We start from the raw sequence: 18,921 nt of genomic DNA, 5'->3' as shown, positions 1-18,921 counted from the left end.
GGAGGCAGAAGACAACTCTTAAAAGTTTACCTCTGTACACAGTGGCTGCCAGCTTTTTTTCTTCCAAATGTGTTTGGGCTTACAACTTTATATTTCTATATTCCTGGACCATACCCTTTATTTTTATATTCTATTTCCTGGACTTTTCATTGATATCAAACCTGAAAAATGAGTTCAGTCAAACTCGTAGGGCTGGTGGGAATTCCCACGTGGGCACCGTCCTCAGCTTCTGAGTTGGAGCTGGTGATCGTCTGGAAGTTACCCTTTGCTGTCTCTTGTGTCTCACTCAGTACACGTCCTCTCCAGTGAAAGCTGCTTAACTGGGAAAGGGATGAGAAGAACCATGATGTAGGAACTCCCACACTTTGTGAACTTCCCTTGGACCACAGCTGGATCTGAACATGTGGTTTGTGCTCTGAACAAAAGTAACTTATTCTTTACACTGGAGGGATGGCTCAGCAGTTAAGAGCACACCATGGCTCACAAGCATCCCTAACTCCAGTTCCAAGGGATCCAGTACCCTCTTTTAACCTCAGTGCACATCATATATGCAGACAAAATGCATATATATATATATATTATCGTATATAAGTTTAAATAAATGATAATTGACTTGTGTTATTGATTCGAGCTCCGGGGTCACACAAGCCCTCTCCTCCTGTTCAAAAGCTAACACTGTTTATTGATGGAAGCTTGAGATACAATTTCCCAAGGCAAACAGGCACATTTAACAGCATCTGGGATCTTATCACGGATGTGTTTGAGGGCCCCCACCATTCCTGTCTGTAGCCATTTAGATGTGAAGTCCTTCATGTAAAGTGGGGCTTGGGGGCCTCACTAGAGCGGTGGTGTGAGACGGCACACTTTCCTTTGCTCTGTTCTTCTGCCTTTGAGTTTTCCCAGCCAGTGGTGCTTGCCCGTCACTGCGACCCTCTCACACTAGTCCAGATAACACTCGGTTCTGTCTGCACACACACACACACACATACACACACACACAGACACACACACACACACACACACACAAACCCTAGTTGCTGAGGGAGTGCGTTCTTCTGCAACTGGAAGTGTAAGTGCCTTGGCGTTCTTGTCAGGCCTGCCTGTTTCTACCTGTTACTTGGTGCTTACTGAGTGTGTGCACATGCGCATTTGTGTGGCTGTGCCTTATAAATCTAACGGGGAAACAAATGAAGTCAGCGGTTGGCTGGCATTTCTTGGCAGTCATTTTTCTCATCTACACTTCGTGATTTTGGGGGTTACTTTTCAGAATGAAGTAAGGATAAGGCTGACTGCGAGGAAGTCAAATCTCTCCTTGTTCCACATTATTCTGAGATACATCAACCCCGGGACTGAAGGAGTGTCTGGCCGTATCACTGTTCATCCATCCCAGGCGAAGTCTGGTAGGTACAATGTCAAGCCTTGTTACTTGTTTCCCTCTTTAGAGACAGAGTCCCACAACTAGTCCAGAGTGACTCTTCCCCCCAGTGCTGAAAGGACGCACAATTGAGTCTCTAAACTGGTTTCACCTCTTTTCAGTTGAGAAAGGATCAAAATAGCATTCCTTTGGTTTTCACAAAGCCTATCATCCTTAGATGACATTAAGCCCATGGCAAGATCTGATTGGCCGGCTCACTTGCATCCTTCCTTACCATCTGATTGGCCAGTTATTTTGCATGCTCTTCCTCACCATCTGATTGGCTGGCTCGCTTGCATCCTTCCTTACCATCTGATTGGCTGGCTATCTTGCAACCTTCCTTGCCATCTGATTGGCCAGCTTGCTGCATCCTTCCTTATCATCTGATTGGCCAGTCCTTTTGCATGGTCTTCCTTACCATCTGATTGGCTGGCTCGCTTACATCTCCTCCTTCCTCACCATCTGATTGGACGGCTCTCTTGCATGCTCTCTGTTACCATTGCTTTCTCTTTACTTTGTGCTTCTTTACTTTTGGTGTTAAATTATCACCGTCATTTTAAAAATCAGCATAGCAATGCTCAAATGTTGGCTATCCTCCAACCCCAGGGGCCATGGATCCCTTTAGTGGTAAAAACAGATCTGTGTAGCTCACTTATGGGGAAGTGAGTACCGCCTTTTGGGGGAGGGGAGTATTATTTAGAACTTGTTGGTTTATTGCCTTTAATTCTCCCATGGTTTCAAACAAGAAGAAATAGAGGAGGGTTGGAATTTTAAAATAAAGGCCAGAAAATAGGGAAGTTCAAGGAAGGCTCAAGGACCTTGGATCTTCCTTCAACCGTGAGGACTTCCTAAGCAGAAGAGGGTACCAGTCACAGCAGCTGGGGGCAGGGCCTAGAACACATGGAGTTAGAGCGTCAAGCAATCCCAGAAATGGACTTAAGAAATCACGTGGAATCCCAGAAGGACTCAGAACAGTGCTAAGGGAAGCCTGACCCAGCACTGGGATGTTAGGTAGCCTTATTTCATGTCCATGGCAAAGTGGGAAGTAAGAGGAGGAACTGGGTCAAGCATATGGGGCTGGAGGCTAAGCAGCTCACAGCCACTAGAGAGCTCTAGCTGGCTCTCTTTAAGGCGAGGAGCCTCGTGCCCTATGAGCCTTGTGGACTAAAAAAAACAAGCCGCCCAAGTGCATAGCTGGTCTTTGTAGACAGAGGCTATAGACTCTAACTCCATCCCCACAGACCTCTCTGTTCATTTCTGGATGGTGTCTGGGGTCTGCCTTCTGTCCACACACCCCTCTTCTCCTGGGTGTCACCAGCAGTGTGCCCTCTGTCTGTCCACACAGACCCCTCTGTGCCCGGGTGGCCTCAGCTGTCTGCCCTCTGTCTGTCCATATAACTAGAATACGTTTTGGCTTGTTCCCCTGCTTTCTAAGACAGTCTCCTCTAAGTCTGAATCAGGAACCCAGTCCCCACTACCACTGTCTGCTCTTCATCTCATTCTGTAATCTGATCCCTGACTCTCCCTCTTCATGTCCCCAGGGAGCTTGGCCATGCTTGCTGTGTTCACTGCATTGCCTGCAAACAGCCCCAAGCCTGACACAGTGGGCCTTTGTAAATGTCTATAGAAGGAGAGCTATGCAGAGATCTGGTGCAAACATGTCCTCTCCAGAAGACCTCAGACTCAGGGCCAGGTGCAGAAGACCCCTCAGACTCAGGGCCCAGGTGCAGAAGACACCTCAGACTCAGGGGCCAGGTGCTTGTTTTTTGGCAGAAGAAATGCATGCTACATCCTGGAAACAAGTAAATAGAAAGTTGGGATATTTCCTAATTGGAAAGTGAAAGTATGTTCATGAATAAAAATTAAAAAATGACAATCTCCTACAGACAAAAAAGAAATAAATAAAAAACCATATTACATATTGAATACACACATCTGGAAGGTACATTCTTAAAGCTAGATCTTAGCCAGATGTGGTAGTTTGCCTCTGTCATCCGACACTTGAGGGAAAAAGGCAGGGGGATAACCAGTTGAGATCAGTGTGTTCTCTAGTGAGTTCCAGGTCAGGTGAGTCTGCATCAAGTATATACACATAGATATTAGTATATGGAACGTATTTAATACACTTGAAAAATCTAAACCCGAATAGATACCACTGCTAACACCTTCAACTGCTGGTTATTTCCTGGTAGGTGCTTCTCAAAGCAAAGAGATGAATTTTCCCCCAAGTAAGGAGCCAGCCTTTGTCACCGTCCCCAGAGATGGCTCTGCAGACCCGTTCTCCATCACACCAGGAACATGGATCGCTTGCATCCAGGTGGAAGGAATCCTCCTGGTAAGCTAGATCTGAGTGCCCAGGTCTGTGGACTGTCCTCTCCCTGAGATAGTTTCACTCATTGCAGTGACCCACGGGAAGTTGTCAGAATCACATGCATTTCCCTTCTGCTGCAAAGGAAACTGGCTTTTGCCCTCAGGGGACATGATGACAGAGAAACATTATGTCCCTTTGGCAATTACTCTTGGACAAAATAATCTATATATCTCTATATAAATGAACTATAACTCAAAATTATTAGAACAAATGCAAAGTTCTTATAAAGACATGACTCTACCTTTCAAATTTTGATATTTCTGTTATGAAACAGAAAGGCACCTAAAGATGCACACACAAACCCAACCACACAGAATAAGTAGGAGAATCTAATTAATAAAGAGGATAAATAGCAGCAAGATTTAGGGATGTGTGAAGGGAAGGGAGAGGCTCCAGGAGCCAGGAGCCCTCCCCCAACCACTCTACCCCCGAACCCCCAACTTCCTCCTGCCTTTCCCTCACCTAGTCAAGAATCCTAAAGCTGGTCTGGCAAAGGGCTCCTCATCCAAGGAAAGCCAGAGGAGCCACAAGGGGCTTCTCTGAGGCCCTGCTCTTAGTCACACCTCAGGTTTGTTATAACTTTTAGCAAGGCCATAGATAAAGTCTTCGGCACACATTTGATATCATGTGCTTGAAGCAGGAAACATAAAGTTGTCCTTTTGGAACATTAGGAAGTCTTAAGCTGGTCACTCAGCTCTGAAGCTGTCTCCATTGCTTCTCCTGAATGACAGAGATCGAACTTAACATTGGGTGTCTTTTCCAAATACAAACAATGCGAAGTTATATAACATCCGTTGGCCCTTGTGCCTTCTTGGCAAAGAAATTTTATGTCTGAAGAGATGAGTAAGTCAGAAAGGATATTTGCAGATATTAGAAGTGAAGAAGAGGAAGTTCCTTTGCTACCAGTACGGGTGTGAAGCTGGAAGGGTGGAAAGGTTGTCATAACTTCCTACCTATGCCTGGGAGATGCGGAACAGCCTTGTGCTGATGTCCCCAGCGTGACTTTGTCCTCACTGGGCACTTGCTATTTATGCTTACTGGTCTTCGGGACAATAGCAGCTATGTGCCTGCTCAGGGAAATGACTTCCGGAACAGTGAAAACCCACCCTGTAATAAAGCCACCAACTTCCCTGACTACCAATCTGCTTTTTTCCCCCCTGCTAAACATTTCTTCCTGAGGAAAGAAAATGCCTTATGGGCCACATAGGAATCTCCCTCTAGAAGCGAATCCCCCATCTCCTCCCCTCTGCACACATCCAATGGGGCCACAGATCCTGAGATCTCTGGGACACTGCAAGACACCTGTGTCTGAGAGCCAGGAGCACCGCTCTTTCCTGAATGCTTAGCTGCATTTGCTGCAGGCTTCATCTGGCATGGTTGGTGGGATAGCTGCTCTTTCATTTGCTAGGACAGGCAGGAAGGCTGTTCCTGTCTGAGATAGCAACATCACAAAACCCCTTTCCCTACCACTATGCTCTGTAAGCAGGGTTGGAGCTGAAGGCCACATCAGTGGTCAGTAGATGGCGCTCTGTAGCGATGAGGGCAGCCAGCGTCTTTTTTTAATGATTTATTTCTATTTCATGTACATTGGTTTACCTGCGTGAGGGTCTTGGATCCCTTGGAACTGGAGTTACAGAGAGTTGTGAGCTGCCATGTCAGTGCTGGGAATTGAACCGGGGTCCTCTGGAAGAGCGACCAGTGTTCTTAACCTCTGAGCCATCTCTCCAGCCCCTCAGCAGAGCATCTTAATAATTTGGTTCAATGTCTTTGATCACTGGGAGGAGGGGATTTATTATAAACAGCCGGAAGATAAAGTAACATTTCCTGTGGGTCTAGAATCCCAAATGTACACTCTGCGTCCCTGACCTCCAGTGCGTGAAGAGCTGTGGGCTCTGCAGGGCCAGGGTGAAGAATGGAAGAGGTGATCTGAAGTTGAAGTTCACCATCGACTTCCCTGGGACTTTATTCTCTTAGCAAACACATTTGTCATTTTATTACCAACACTGCCTGTGGTCTTCACTTGCTAGGATTACCTGGTGCTGCTTCCCCGGGACTACTATGAAGCTCTCGCCCTGCAAGTGCCAGTCACGGAACCATGCGCCCACACAGGATCGCCCCAGGACAAGTTAGTATGGGGGTGGGGTGCAGCCTCAATGCCAGCAAACTCCTCTGAATTAGCCTTGAATACAAGGCTCATGATGGTGACCTCACAATCGCAGTGGTTACGGTATAGCCCCGCTGGCAGTTTCATTGTGAATTGTTGCTCTGAGCCTTACTTGAGTAAGAATCCAAAAGCACATGGCATGCCACAGCTGAATGAGGACCAGCCACTGCCTTGTGCGTTTGGAACGCTGCAGCCCGCAAAGTCACCTCAGAGTCATTCATTGGTTGAGGGCAAGAGCTCAAAGGAGAGCGGGTTCTTGGACCTTGGTTCCGTCCCCTCCTGGTGTGGGAAACTTGCTGTTCCATGCCTTCGATGTCCACTCGCTAAGACTTTGTAGAGGAAATGATGCAAGGACGCCGTGGTGATTTGCATCACTGCGGCCTTGTAGCTCTGTAGGATTCCGTATCGTATTCATGTGGTAACGATTGTATTTGTTCTCGTTGAAGTTGTTTGCTTTACCAGCATTTACCAGTGACCCGATTCTCCTGCACCCTGGCTTGTGAGGCCAGACACTTCCTGCTTGATGGTGAGCCGAGACCTGTGGCCGTGAGGCAGCCCACTCCCGCACACCCAGCCATGGTGGACCTCAGTGGGAGAGAGGTGGGGCATCCTTCCACTTTCTGTCAAACGACCTCTGCATTTGTGTCTGCTGAATGCTTAGCCACGGTTGCTTCCCAAATCCCAGAGAGCCAGAAGGGTTTCTCAGAGGTGTTGATGAACAGGAGCTGAGGGATCTGATTTGACCCGGGGCAAACGCGCCCTCCACACGGAGCTGTGTTGTGTTGAGGGTTTTTTTTTTTTTTGTTTTGTTTTGTTTTGTTTTGTTTTGTTTTGAGCACCTTCTACATATAGCAACAACCATAAACGATCTCAGGGTCATTTGGTTACCTGCTCCACCTGACTCATAGTGAAGTCAACTCAATCTTATAGGCCTCCAGTAGCCCCGTGGTTTACCTTAAGAGGACACAATGGGTCCCCTCTGCTCAACCCCATAGGCCTAGCAATTTGTAGCAGCTGAATTTGTGGAACTCAGAATCTGAAACTGCTCTACCCAGGCATCTGTCCTGTGTCTGAGAGGACACGTTAGTACACGCCAGGGCTTTGTGTCTCTTCCTGGAGTCCTTGGAGCTACACGGGCAAACCTGGTAACAAATGTACTGGTAACAGATTGTGTAGTATGCCAGCAGTGAGAACACACATCTCAGCACCCCAAACGAAGATGCTGAACAACAGCCTGCTCCCCTCTGTTCTCATTCTTTTGTTAATATTGTCTATTCTGAATTTTTGAGAAAACACTTCTTTTGAGGTAAAGTGTATGAAGTTAAAATATCTGTGGCCTTAATTATTCCTAAATATTTAGGGGCACACATTTTATAAACTATGTTCTTACATTTTAAAGGCAACAGCTAAAGATATTAAGGTTACTTCTTAGGTTCCTCATTTTATTTTATTAGATTTTTAATTGATAAAAGTATAGTTAGTGTACTAAGTAAACAATTAGCTATAATGAAAAACTGAATATTCTCTCTACTCCATTCTAAAATTAACTTAACCACATTCCTTTCTGTCCATACTGCATGTACACGTCTGTACTCACTTGTACATATATTTAACATGTGAGAATGAACATATACGCATGTATGTTTTGATAATAGGGAAGTCCAGCTGAGGTGGACCAGCCCCTCGGGAATATATAAACTTATATTAATTAAGCTTAAGTATATCTAAGCTGTCTCTCAGCTACCTCAGTGTCTCAACAATCACCCATGTTCAGGGACAACATGGATCATAGATTATTTTTGTCCCTACATGAAGGCTGTTGTGATGAAACTCAGATCCGTGGCATTAGAAGCAGTATTGTAGCTATTCTAGCTCCTTTCTTATACAAGAATCCTTTTTATGTTATTATTGCTAGACTCACTGGCCTTGTATATCAAACTAAGGAATTTTTATTTAAGCTTTAATCTCATCCCAGGGTTATTTACCTGTATTAATTACTTTGCTTCTTGGTGTGACCAAATACAGCAGCCTAAGTAAGAAAGGACTTATTCTGGGTTTTGATTTGGGGTGTAGTCCGCTAAGGTAAGAAAGGATTTATTTTGGGTTTTGGTTTGGGGTGTAGTCCGCTAAGGTAAGGAAAGCTTGGGCAGCATGGGTGACTGGTGACTGTGGCCGCAGAGATGGGACAGAGAGTAAGGTCATGCTGGAAACCTTGAGGCCTGCCCTCCAGAAATTTACCTCCTCTGGCTAGGCCTCAGTGTGTACAGATTCCACAACTTTCCAAAACGGTGCTACCAGTGGGCATGGCTCATAGAGTGATGTCATTCTACATCTAACTAGTAACAGTTCTTATTCTGTATGTGCAAGTATCAGAAAACCAGAAAAATCCAAAATGGAAGCCATTTCTGGTCCCCAGACTGGGTAAGGAAGTCTCATGTACTATCATTTTGCATGACGTCTCTGTGGAGGCCTCCTGATTAAATTGCCTGCATCTGCAGAAATTTTTGATCGCTGGGCCAGAGAGATGGCTCATAAAGCACTTGCTGAATAAACACAAGGATCTGAGCTCAGATCTCAGCAGCCACATAAAGGCAGATGTGGTAGCACACATTTGCCATCCTGGTCCTCCTGTAGTGATATAGGAGTAGAGACAGGAGACTCCCAAATCTTCCAGGGCAACGAGCCCGGGCATACAGCTGCAAACAACCAGAGACACTGTCTCAAACACAGTAGAAGGCAAAGCCCAACACCTGAGATTGTTTCCTGACCTGTACACACATGTGCACACACACATATATGTGCACATACATATACACTGTCCAGGACCAGCCTCTATAAAATCACCTCTTACCAGGGTAGGGGCATGGGAATTTAGAAATATAAGTAAAGAATACGGAGACTTGTGAAAAATAACAGATCAGAAACTATCGAATAGTTCCAGGAGGGCGTTTCAGTAATTACTGAAATTGCCCATGTTTATTTTTCCATATGCTTTTATACAGTCAATCGCTTTAACACTCTGAGACATCAAATCATTAGCATTCTGTTGTTTAAGCAATAGAGCTGCTCTAGAGCATGAATGCTGAAGGTAGCCACTCCCCAGGTGACCTCATAGTTACAAAAGAAGGGACAGAAGTACATTTTCATATCCTGACTACCTGCCAGGATGGCAAGAATCTACTTAAATGAGCTATTTTAATGTTAAAAGAACCAAGCAATCACATTCTGAGTTGGGATGTAAAACTACGCTTGCCAGTCACTTAGAGCAACCTCCAACTCTCTGACTGGCAGACAAGGTGGAATTAAGCTCACATTTTTGCCCCCCCCCAATACATCTTAGGATAGAGACAAAAGTTTTAAGGTGTTCCGATGTCCTTCGTACATGCAATTGTATCACCCCACCTCTTGTCCCCTGTTCCTTGGTCACCTTCAGATTCTTGGACCTGCATTCCATGTGGCCTAAAAGTACTTCATGTTGTCAGGTCCCCATAGTCTGCACAGGCTGTCCCCTTCCTGATGCTCTCCCCTTCTTTCCAGGTAAGTTTCTACCCCTTGTCTCCCATGCTCAGCTCTGACATGGCTTCTTCAGGGGAGCCTTCTCCTCCACACCTCTCTGACTAACTCAGTTCCCCATCTTACATGTTTCTATGCTACTTTCTGAGAGACTTTGCCACACTTGAAACTTACACTGTACCTGTCTAGTTATCTAATTATCTGATTAAAGCCTAAGAGCAGAACTCACATGTCTTATAATCTATTGGATGCTCACTAGCCAGTCACGGCAGGCCTTCAGTAACACTTGCTGACATCAGAGACAGTAGTTTATCCTTCTTGGCTTGGCACAGGTGGAAGGTTTGATAACCCACCCTCCATGTCTTTACCCTCCACTTGAACCAGCAAAGGGAAGCTCTGTGCTGCAGAGTCTGACCCTGGGCCCTTTCAAGTCCCCTTCAGACAAATAGCCCCAAAGCGACATCCCCTTTCCATTTCACCCAAGTCCATCTGTGTTACCATCAGATGTAAACAGATACCAGTCTGTGGGACTCACATTGGGATGGCAATAGGAGCTTAGAGGCGTGCTATGATGGAAGTCATATCTTGTCACTGGCCCATGCGTGCTGTGTGGTGAGCTGAGACAGACAAGCTTCCATTTGGAGTTGTCTGAGGAGAGAAGCTGGCAGGCCAAGGCTGGACTCTCCTATGTGACAGAGTCAGAACTGGGTGACGAGTGCACATTTTCCCTTTGAAGAACCATTTTTTATATATATAAGTGATAGAAAAATCAGCGTGTTGTGGGAGTTACATGGCTCAGTGCTGTCCTGAAGGAATAAATAATCCATTTGCTGAAGGCTAAGAGAAGGCCATTTAATTAAGTGGGGGTAAAGCATAGCTGAACTTGGCTGAATTAAATGATACAATTGTAGGTAGGAAAACAATCTCATAACACATGTTAAGATTCTTGTCTCTATCCTAAGGTGTATGTGTGTGTGCAAATGTGTTTGGTGTGTGTGTCATGAAAGACATGAAAGACAAGGGCTGGAATGGTAGCTCGGTTGATAAAGTGTTTTTCTGTGAAATAATGAGAACCTGAGTTCAAACCTCCAGAACCCATGTGAAGGGAGTTGCTCGTAAAATCAGTACTGCGTATGCACAGACAGGCAGATATGGGCTCAGAAGCCAGCCAGCCTAGCTCACTCAGTGAACTCCAGGCAGACAGGTAGGTAAACCTTTAAGGACTGATACCAAGGGTGACCTCGAGTCTCCATTTGTGTGTGACAAGGTGTGTCTTTACACACCAATAAAGGTGTAAAAATAAACGGCACACCAGGAAACGCGGTTGAGCAAAAGGAACAAATCATGACAAAGACAACCCAATTACAACTGCTGGTCTCGGCAGCCACAGCAGCAACCTGCCTCCGCCACCTGTCGCCAGTGCCTTCCCACGACCAGCTGTGCGGCATGTGTGTCCCTTAAAAGCGCCAGTGAGGCACAGCTCGCTCTCCACCTCTTGTCTCTTCCTTTCTCTCCTGTTTCTCTTCTTCCTCCTGTCTGTCTGCCTCTCTCAAGTCCCCCCCATAACCCTCTTGTGCTAACTCTATTGTGTGTGGTCTGTTTCCCTAGTGGTATACCTTGGCAGGACCCACCAAAAGGTACCCACTATCCCCTTTCTTTTTATTTCTCCTTTCAATAATCACCAATGTTTCTGTAGTGTGTGTTGTATGTCACACAGAGCTACGTTCTCCATCCATTCATCCAACCTCAACTCTGTTGAGGGGGGACTGATGCCATCCCCATTTTGTAGGGGCACTGAGACTATCCCCATTTTGTTCTAGGTTACACAGCTAGTGTCAGCTTGATTTTGAACCACAAACTTCTGCCTCATGATTAACATAAGAGAAAATTACATTTTCTCCTACAAGGGCCAGAGAGTAAACATTTCCAGTTTTCTGGATCATTGCAGCCTGGAAAAACCCTGGTTTCTGACTCATAACCAGTTTTCTTAAAACTGGTTTGAAAGAATAGAAGCCAAGTGTCTTCGTTCCTGCAGAAGGGAGGATGTGTGTACTGCTTTTACATGGTTTTTATTTGGCTAATCTGACATTTCTCTCTTGAAGTAGCATTTAAGAGGCAGGTATCCATTCCCCTTCCAGTTGGGAATGTTTGTTTGTTGTTAAGAAACAAGCAGCTGAGCCATCCCTGAGAACAGAAGTCCTTAGATACAGAGTCACCAGAGTTAGAAAATAGAAATACATGATACTCTTGGAAGTTCCAGACAAGTGATTATGCAATGTTTCTCTGAGCTCAGAATTTTAACAGGGCATCTGTTTCCCCCACATCCTCTCTGGAAGATCACGAGTTTACTATGTAGACATGACCAGACTCTGGGGCATCCTCTCTGCTTTTGCCATTGGAAAAACATACCCAGTGCATCACACATTGGGATGACTGTCAGCTTGACCTCTCTGGCAGGTGGAACTGCATCTGCGCTTACGGGTCCCACAGATCGGCCACTACGTGATCATGCTGGAGTATGTCACGGAGGTGGACCAGCTTTGTGTGGTGGATGTCAGCCTAAAGAGCCCAGGGTCTGCCTTGGCAGGTCAGGTGAACATCTACAGCTGCCAGCACAGGTAATAAGGCCCGCCCTGGAATTCCTCCAGTAGGGAAGACTGCTAGGACTTCGGTGATAGCAAACTAGAGTTGCTTCCTTTTGAGGCAACCTTTGAAAACTAGGAGGAAACTGGTTCTAGGGAATAACATTTTCCCCAGCATGGACTGGGAGCCTCTCCGTGGGCAGCATTGTGAATAATGGAAAAGGTGCCCATCTCCCTTCACAGCCCACCTTCAGAACCTGCCATCATTAGTGGTCGATGCCTGCAGAGTGCAAAAGGAATTGCGAAGGACTCTCAAGTTCACCCTAATGAAATTTTTGCCCAACAGTGTTAATGGACAAGGGCTTGCTAAAAGTGATTTTCTTTGCATAATGTTCCACGAACATTCTTTAATTAAAGCACAGAGGGTATTTGCCGATGAGGCTAAAAGTGTGATTTATGACATCCGAAGTCGTGCTCCCTTGACACACTCGTGGAGAGCTGCGGTGAGCTCACCCAAAGTTTTAGTCTCTTGACACACTCGTGGAGAGCGGCAGTGAGCTCACCCGAAGTTCTAGTCCCTGGACACACTAGCAGCAGTGAGCTCACCAGTTCTTGGTCAAGGCCTTCAACATGTTGTTGGCCTTTGTTCAAGTTTTATGGCAAGCCTGAGAAAACTTGAAGTAGCTGCCCCTCTTCCTGGATGTGAAATGAAAAGAATGGATGAGAAGAGTAACTTAACATAGGCATTTTGTGAGGCCTGAGCAAATGTCTGCTGAACTAATGTTACGCTCCTAGTGATCCTAAGTAAATCCTGAGGGCTCTGTTTATGGGATGAAGATGCCATAAATGAAGACTCATACTTGGATATGTGTGTGGTATGGAGGCTCAGACCCAGGACCATATATATGCATGGCAGACAAGAACTTCACCACCAAACCCATCTCCTCAGTTCTGTAGGTGAGCTGTAACAGCCTGAGATGGGCCTGAAGCAGTTTCTCAGAACTGCCTCTCACTATCTGAATATATGAGTTTCACACACAGTTGGCATCAGTACCATTGTAATGTGTACTCCCCGATGGGTAGGACTTCACATGCCTGAGTCCTGGGTGTACTGGCCACAGGGATTCTTCAGCTTCTCTATCTGAGCCCAGCTTCCAGTTCAGCTTTTAGACTCCTCCCATCTTCCAGAGCACAGGCATGATTCCTTTCACAGAATCTAAAAGAAGGTGAGAGGACTATCCATAGTTACTCTAGCAACTCTCCAGATGACCTCCGAACTCCAAGATCATCTATGCCCAAGTTGGTGGAGAATGTGTTTTGGAAAGAGAAGGTCTTGCTATGCAATCCAGGGAGCCTTGAATCCATGATCCTCCTGCCTCAGTGTCCTGGGTGCTGGGATAGTCATGTGCCATCATATCTGGCCTGAAAGGCAGGTTTACAAAGCCAAAGAAAGAAAGGGTCCTTGCAGGATTCCATTCAGGTTTTCTGATGAGTGCTGAGGAAGGTTGTATCACACCGTACATCTTTCAGCACATAAGAGCATCTAAGTGTGCTTAGCAAACCCGTTCTTAGAATAGCACAGCATCATAGTAGACTAGAGATGGCCTGCTTCATACTTATCCACTCCCAGGAAAGTCGCATTGGACATTTTTACTGGGCCAAAATATTTTTTTTCTTTTCTTTTTTAATGTTTCAGGGGTCACAGGGGTCAAGTAAAGGCTAACTGCCTGCAAGGGTGGGAGTTTTAAATGACAGGCCTGTTCAGCGTTGCAGTCTCCTGCATGTCTCAAGTGATTTCTAGCCACTCTGTTAGACAGACCATCTCAGTGGAAAAGCGACAGGAGCATCACTTTCCAGAGTGATGCAGCGATAAGTCAAGTCTTCTCCCCGCAGTGCGGCGACCCCTGATGATAAACCACGGCCGTCTATTTCTTAGTGAGACTTTTAAAGGGTGTGATAAAACTAAATGCAAGTCAATCAATGTACTTAGCTCCCATGATGGCACTGTAGTCGGAAAGAGCTGCAATTGCACTTACACACCGGCTGTAGGTTTCTGCACATGTGCCCAACTTCTGCTAGAGTCTTTGCATGTTTTATCTCCTTTTAGTCATTTTTGAAACATCCTTGACCAAATTATTTCAGGTGTTTCTTAGGGGTGGCCATATTGTTTTATCCCATTCTTAGCTCCATATTTATGTGTCCAAAGGGAAATGGCCTTAAATATGTTTCCTAGTGGTCTCACCATCAGACTCAGATTTCATGTTGTAAAATGGTAACTTTTAAAAAACGGTCTCAAATTGTCTCTCACCCATATGGAGAGGAAGGGTGGGGACCAGCGGAAGACGTGCAAAGGGACTAGGGAAGAAAACTGGCAGCCCTGAAGGCCATCTGACTTGCCCTTCCCTGTGCTGGTAAAGCCAGCCATGCTTACTGCTGGGTAACTTGAGTTATGAGTAGTCCAAACAGTATTGGCAAATTTCCCAAAGCTTGGCCATCCCTGCCCAGGGTCCCTTCTCCTGATGACTAGCCACGCCTTCTGTCACCCAGGAGGAAACGGGGAGCAGAGGCCTGCAGGCCTCGGAGGTACGGCATGCCTGAAGTAGAAAGTCTCTTGTCCGCAGAGATGGTGGTCAGAATCTAAGTCTCTTCGTGCTGCTAGTACAGAATAACATGGACCTGGTACTTTATAAATAGAAGAGGTTTGCGTCTCACTGTTGGGAAGCTGGGAGTCAGCATCTGCCGGGAGGCTCTTGTGCTGAGTCATTCTGCCATAGGAGCTGGAAGGGCCAGAGGGCAGGAGGGCACAGGGTCTGTTTACATAAGGGCTTGTCCCTGTGACAGCTTAACCCACTCTCCACCCACAGAGCTGAGGCTTCGTCCCCTAGCCACCATTGAAAAGTCACTGTGGCAATTGGATTTCAAAATGAATTTTGGGTGATCATTCAAACCATAGCAGACTGCGTCTCTCTTCGACTCGTCATGCGGGAAAATTGCCCCTGGTTCACCCAGTTACAAGCAGAGAAAGTCGAAGCTCATGAGGTACACAGCAAGGGAGACAGTTGTCTGGTGCCAGGCTAAGACAACTCTGTTCCCTTTTGCAGTACTCTTTGTAGGAGCGTGGTGATTGACAGCCGGAGTCGTACGGCTGTGTACGAGCTCTTAGCAGATGCAGACGTTCAGCTCAAGGTGCACACGGCCAAGTTCCTTCTGGTATGCCTTCATCTAGCCCACGAACTCGACAAGTCTTCTGCTCTCGTCTGTATTTCTTAAAAGCTTAGTAAAATTTGGGCTGCAATTTCATCTTATCTGTAAATTCAACATTTGACAGTTAACTGTTCTTCTCTGCGTGAGTCTTCCTCATGTCACCTCATAAAGTCAGTCATCAAATTTGAATGCTTCCCACACAAAAAAATCACATTTCATTAATTTTTATCATTAATATAAGTGAAATACCTTTTATCATTACATTTCTACTTTATTATTATTATGTCCTGGTACATAAATTACACTTGTTGTCATTTAATTTCTTTTCCATTTTACCATTCTGTGTAGTTTTTTGGAACGTTCCATCAGCTATTTAAATTTTAATAACTGCTTATATAGTAGTACCCTATATTTCAGCTAGGTGGATATATACCTTTAAAATTTAAATGCCAGCTGGGACAGATTAAATGGCATTCATACCCACCCATGTGATGGGGAAAACTGTGACCAACAGTGGCATCTCCCTGAAAAAGGAATTGTAAGATTTACAGGAACTGTCTCAGAGAATTTATGATTACCTAAGTGTGAAACAGCTTCCTGTTACTGCTGACAGCAAGCATGCATCACACCCAGGAAATGCCAGGGGGAATGTGCTTTAAATATTTGTGCCTAGCCTAGCAGGAGTAAGTAAAAACTTGGAATTTAAGGGCTAGTTTGGAACTAGACTTTAAAAATTATTATGAAATGGTGGTTTACCTTCTGTGAGTCTAACCGTCTCATCTTTGGAAATTGTCCCGGGACTGCCTCAGCCTTTTAAGTATGGATTTACCCTTTGAAAAGTAGCCTGAGGTCACTGAAGATCAAGGTGACTAGCATGGATGTTCCATGAAGGCAGGGGCATTGCCCTAGGGACACCCAGTGTTGGTGTTACTCCATACATTTTTGTTGTTACGACTGAACTACTTTGCCAACTACTTTGAGTTGGTAATACAATAAGAGATATTGTAATAATAAGAGATACTTTAATGACTGAATTTCTTATGTGACCCAGAAATTGGCAGTAGAGACAAATCCTTCAAAGTCCAATTTTGAGCTGACATCTAAGACATCTTTTATTAAGAGGGTGCTTCCCCAGACATGGCCATGTCTTCGAACAGCAGGTTCTTTGGCCGTCCACTGCCTCTCTCCCTCCGGAAGCATTTCAGGTCTCAGCACTGGCCCTAAGTCAGAGAGAAGAAAGAGGCATCAAAGGTCCTGGACAGAGCTGGTCTTGAACCTTCCCATGATTTTGTTCTTTGACTTACTTGTGAAATTATTCCAACAACAATGTAGTCAGTGATCCTGTCTAATAAAAAACGAGATTTTTCTTGCGGCCTGTGGGAGGCTGCATGCTTACCATCCTGCCATTGCCTGCAGAAATGTTGCATGCTTGCCATCCTGCTGCTCTCTGCGGGGAAGCTGCATGCTTGCCATCCTGCAGTTTTGCCACTTTAAATAATAGACATTTTCTGGATGTGTTCTTTATTAATAACCACTTTTAAGAGACTGCAGCTTTTTGCCAGTAACTGTTGTGTGTTTTTACTCACTTACCCGGCAGTATCACGTCTGTATTATACCCACTGAAGAATTCTCAACTGAATATTTGAGACCTCAAGTCCACTGTATTGCCAGCTATGGACCGCTTGCTAATCCAAGGTAATGTGTTTCCTGTTGGGTCCATGGAGGTCTCACAAAGATGGGGACAGACCACCAAAGTCTAATAAACTGGAAGCAAACTTTATTCAAGAAAAAATTAAAAAATCTCCATGGGGCACAAAAAGCTTATCAGCTATCTGAGATCACTGCCAGAGATGGATTTTGTAAGGCTGTGGCCAAGGCCAGTTTCTGGACCCACCTTTTTATAATAGGGGCACCAAGCATTCGGTCTGAAAAAAGGAGTTTTTATAATCTCAAGGTAAAACTCAGGTACAGATTGATTTCCTTTACAATCTTCATTAACAGAATTTTTCAGTTAAACTAATGTTTGTACTTAAATCTATTGTCTTCCCTGGCATTTCCAGGTAGTATTTACTGAAGTTCTGTGCTCTCCCCTTTGATGCTGCCAGTTTCATGTAGCAGGGATAATGCATAACCCAGAGGTCATGTATATCCACCTCCTAAAGGTTAACTCAGCTCATATCTGTCATTAATCACGGACGGCTTGGAAACTATCTTAGACTATCTCTCAGTTTACAGAGAGATCCTTTGGCCTTGTAAATAGAGCTATGGGTTGTAAAGCAGTGTAACCCACTATTAAGAATTGATCCTCAGTCTGCCCTCATTGTCAGCTGCATTCAGAGAGTCTGGTTTGATCACATTCTCCATCAGTCCCAGTCCAGTTGGCCTTGGTGAGCTCCCATGAGGGCTGACTGAGAAGCCAAGGACAATGGTGCTGGGTTTTGATTCTACTGCGTGTACTGGCTTTGTGGGAGCCTAGTCTGTTTGCATGCTCACCTTCCTAGACCTGGATGGAGAGGGAAGGAACTTGGACTTCCGAGAGGGCAGGGAACCCTGACTTCTTTTTGGACTTGAGAGGGAGGAAGAGGGGGTATGGGGGGAGGGGGAGGGAAATGGGAGGAGGTGGAAATTTTTAATAAAAAGGAAAAAAAAAGAATTCTAAGAGAAAAATGGGTTGAGAAATCCAGGAGAACAAGTCCCACAGAATCAATTAAGTATGGCTCACTGGGGCTCATAGCGACAGAAGTGACAATCGTGGAGCCTGTATGAATCTGAGCTAGGTCCTCCATGCATATGTGATGGTTATTAGTTTGGTGTTTTTTTTAGGACTCCTGACAGTGGGAACTGGCATGTCTCTGACTCTTTTGGCTCTTCTTGTGACCCTTCTTTTTCCACTAGATTGCCTATCCCTACCTTAATATGAGATACTTACCGTAACTCTCTATGCCATTCTCAGTTGATACCTCTGGGAGGACTGATCTTTTTGAAGGGAAACAGAGGAGGAGTGGATCTGGAGAAGAGAGGAAAAACCTGGAAGGAGTGGAAAAAGGGAAACTTCAGTAGGGTTGTATTGAAAATAAAAGAGAAAAAGAATCACACACACAAAAAAGAATTGATCCCTAAGCTGCTGAGAAAGCTGCTGACAGCCTGCTCTCATTCTCCTAGGCTTACAACTTTGTATTTCTTTATTTCTACATTTTTATATTTTTTCTTGGACCCTTCATTTCCCTCCTTTCTTTCTTTCTTGCCGATACTCTGAACAACAGTGTCATATATGTCAGTATGAAACTATGCAAGTTGGCGATTCCTTCCCTGAAATGCTCAGGACCTTAACTATCTTGAATTTAGAGCATTTGCAAATACATAATAAGATGTCTTGGGGATAAGACCCAAGGTTAAACACGGAATGAATTGTGCACCACACGCGACCTCACACACCACCTGCAGCTGAATGCAGACAGTGTATCTGGTGTGCCTCTGTTTGGACTGTGATCTGTCCCGTGAGGTCACCAGTAGAATTTTCTCTTGGAGCATCATGTTGGTGCTCAAGAAGTTTCAGATTTTAGATCACTTGGAGTTTGGGATTTGGGGTGCTCAGCATCTGTCTAACTGCAATATAAGGCTGATGTTTAGTATAGGATGTTAGAAAGAGAAGAGCCATGGGGCTGGAGAATTG

General features: G+C 45.2%; 1 protein-coding gene across 1 annotated transcript in view; it reads left to right on the top strand.

Moving 5' to 3' along the window:
- The window catches only part of Lama3 (laminin subunit alpha 3), a 219,437-nt gene that overhangs the window by 89,275 nt on the left and 111,241 nt on the right, over positions 1–18,921 (top strand). The window contains exons 20-26 of the mRNA XM_038330296.1: positions 1,268–1,400; positions 3,607–3,749; positions 5,813–5,910; positions 6,396–6,549; positions 11,920–12,080; positions 15,146–15,254; positions 16,846–16,943. Coding sequence (XP_038186224.1) covers positions 1,268–1,400; positions 3,607–3,749; positions 5,813–5,910; positions 6,396–6,549; positions 11,920–12,080; positions 15,146–15,254; positions 16,846–16,943 — 896 coding nt within the window. The remainder of the gene's footprint in view (positions 1–1,267; positions 1,401–3,606; positions 3,750–5,812; positions 5,911–6,395; positions 6,550–11,919; positions 12,081–15,145; positions 15,255–16,845; positions 16,944–18,921) is intronic.

Source organism: Arvicola amphibius, chromosome 5 (assembly GCF_903992535.2).
Source record: "Arvicola amphibius chromosome 5, mArvAmp1.2, whole genome shotgun sequence".
In the NCBI taxonomy this organism is placed as follows: Eukaryota; Metazoa; Chordata; class Mammalia; order Rodentia; family Cricetidae; genus Arvicola; species Arvicola amphibius.
This window is presented reverse-complemented; position numbering and strand designations above follow the sequence as displayed.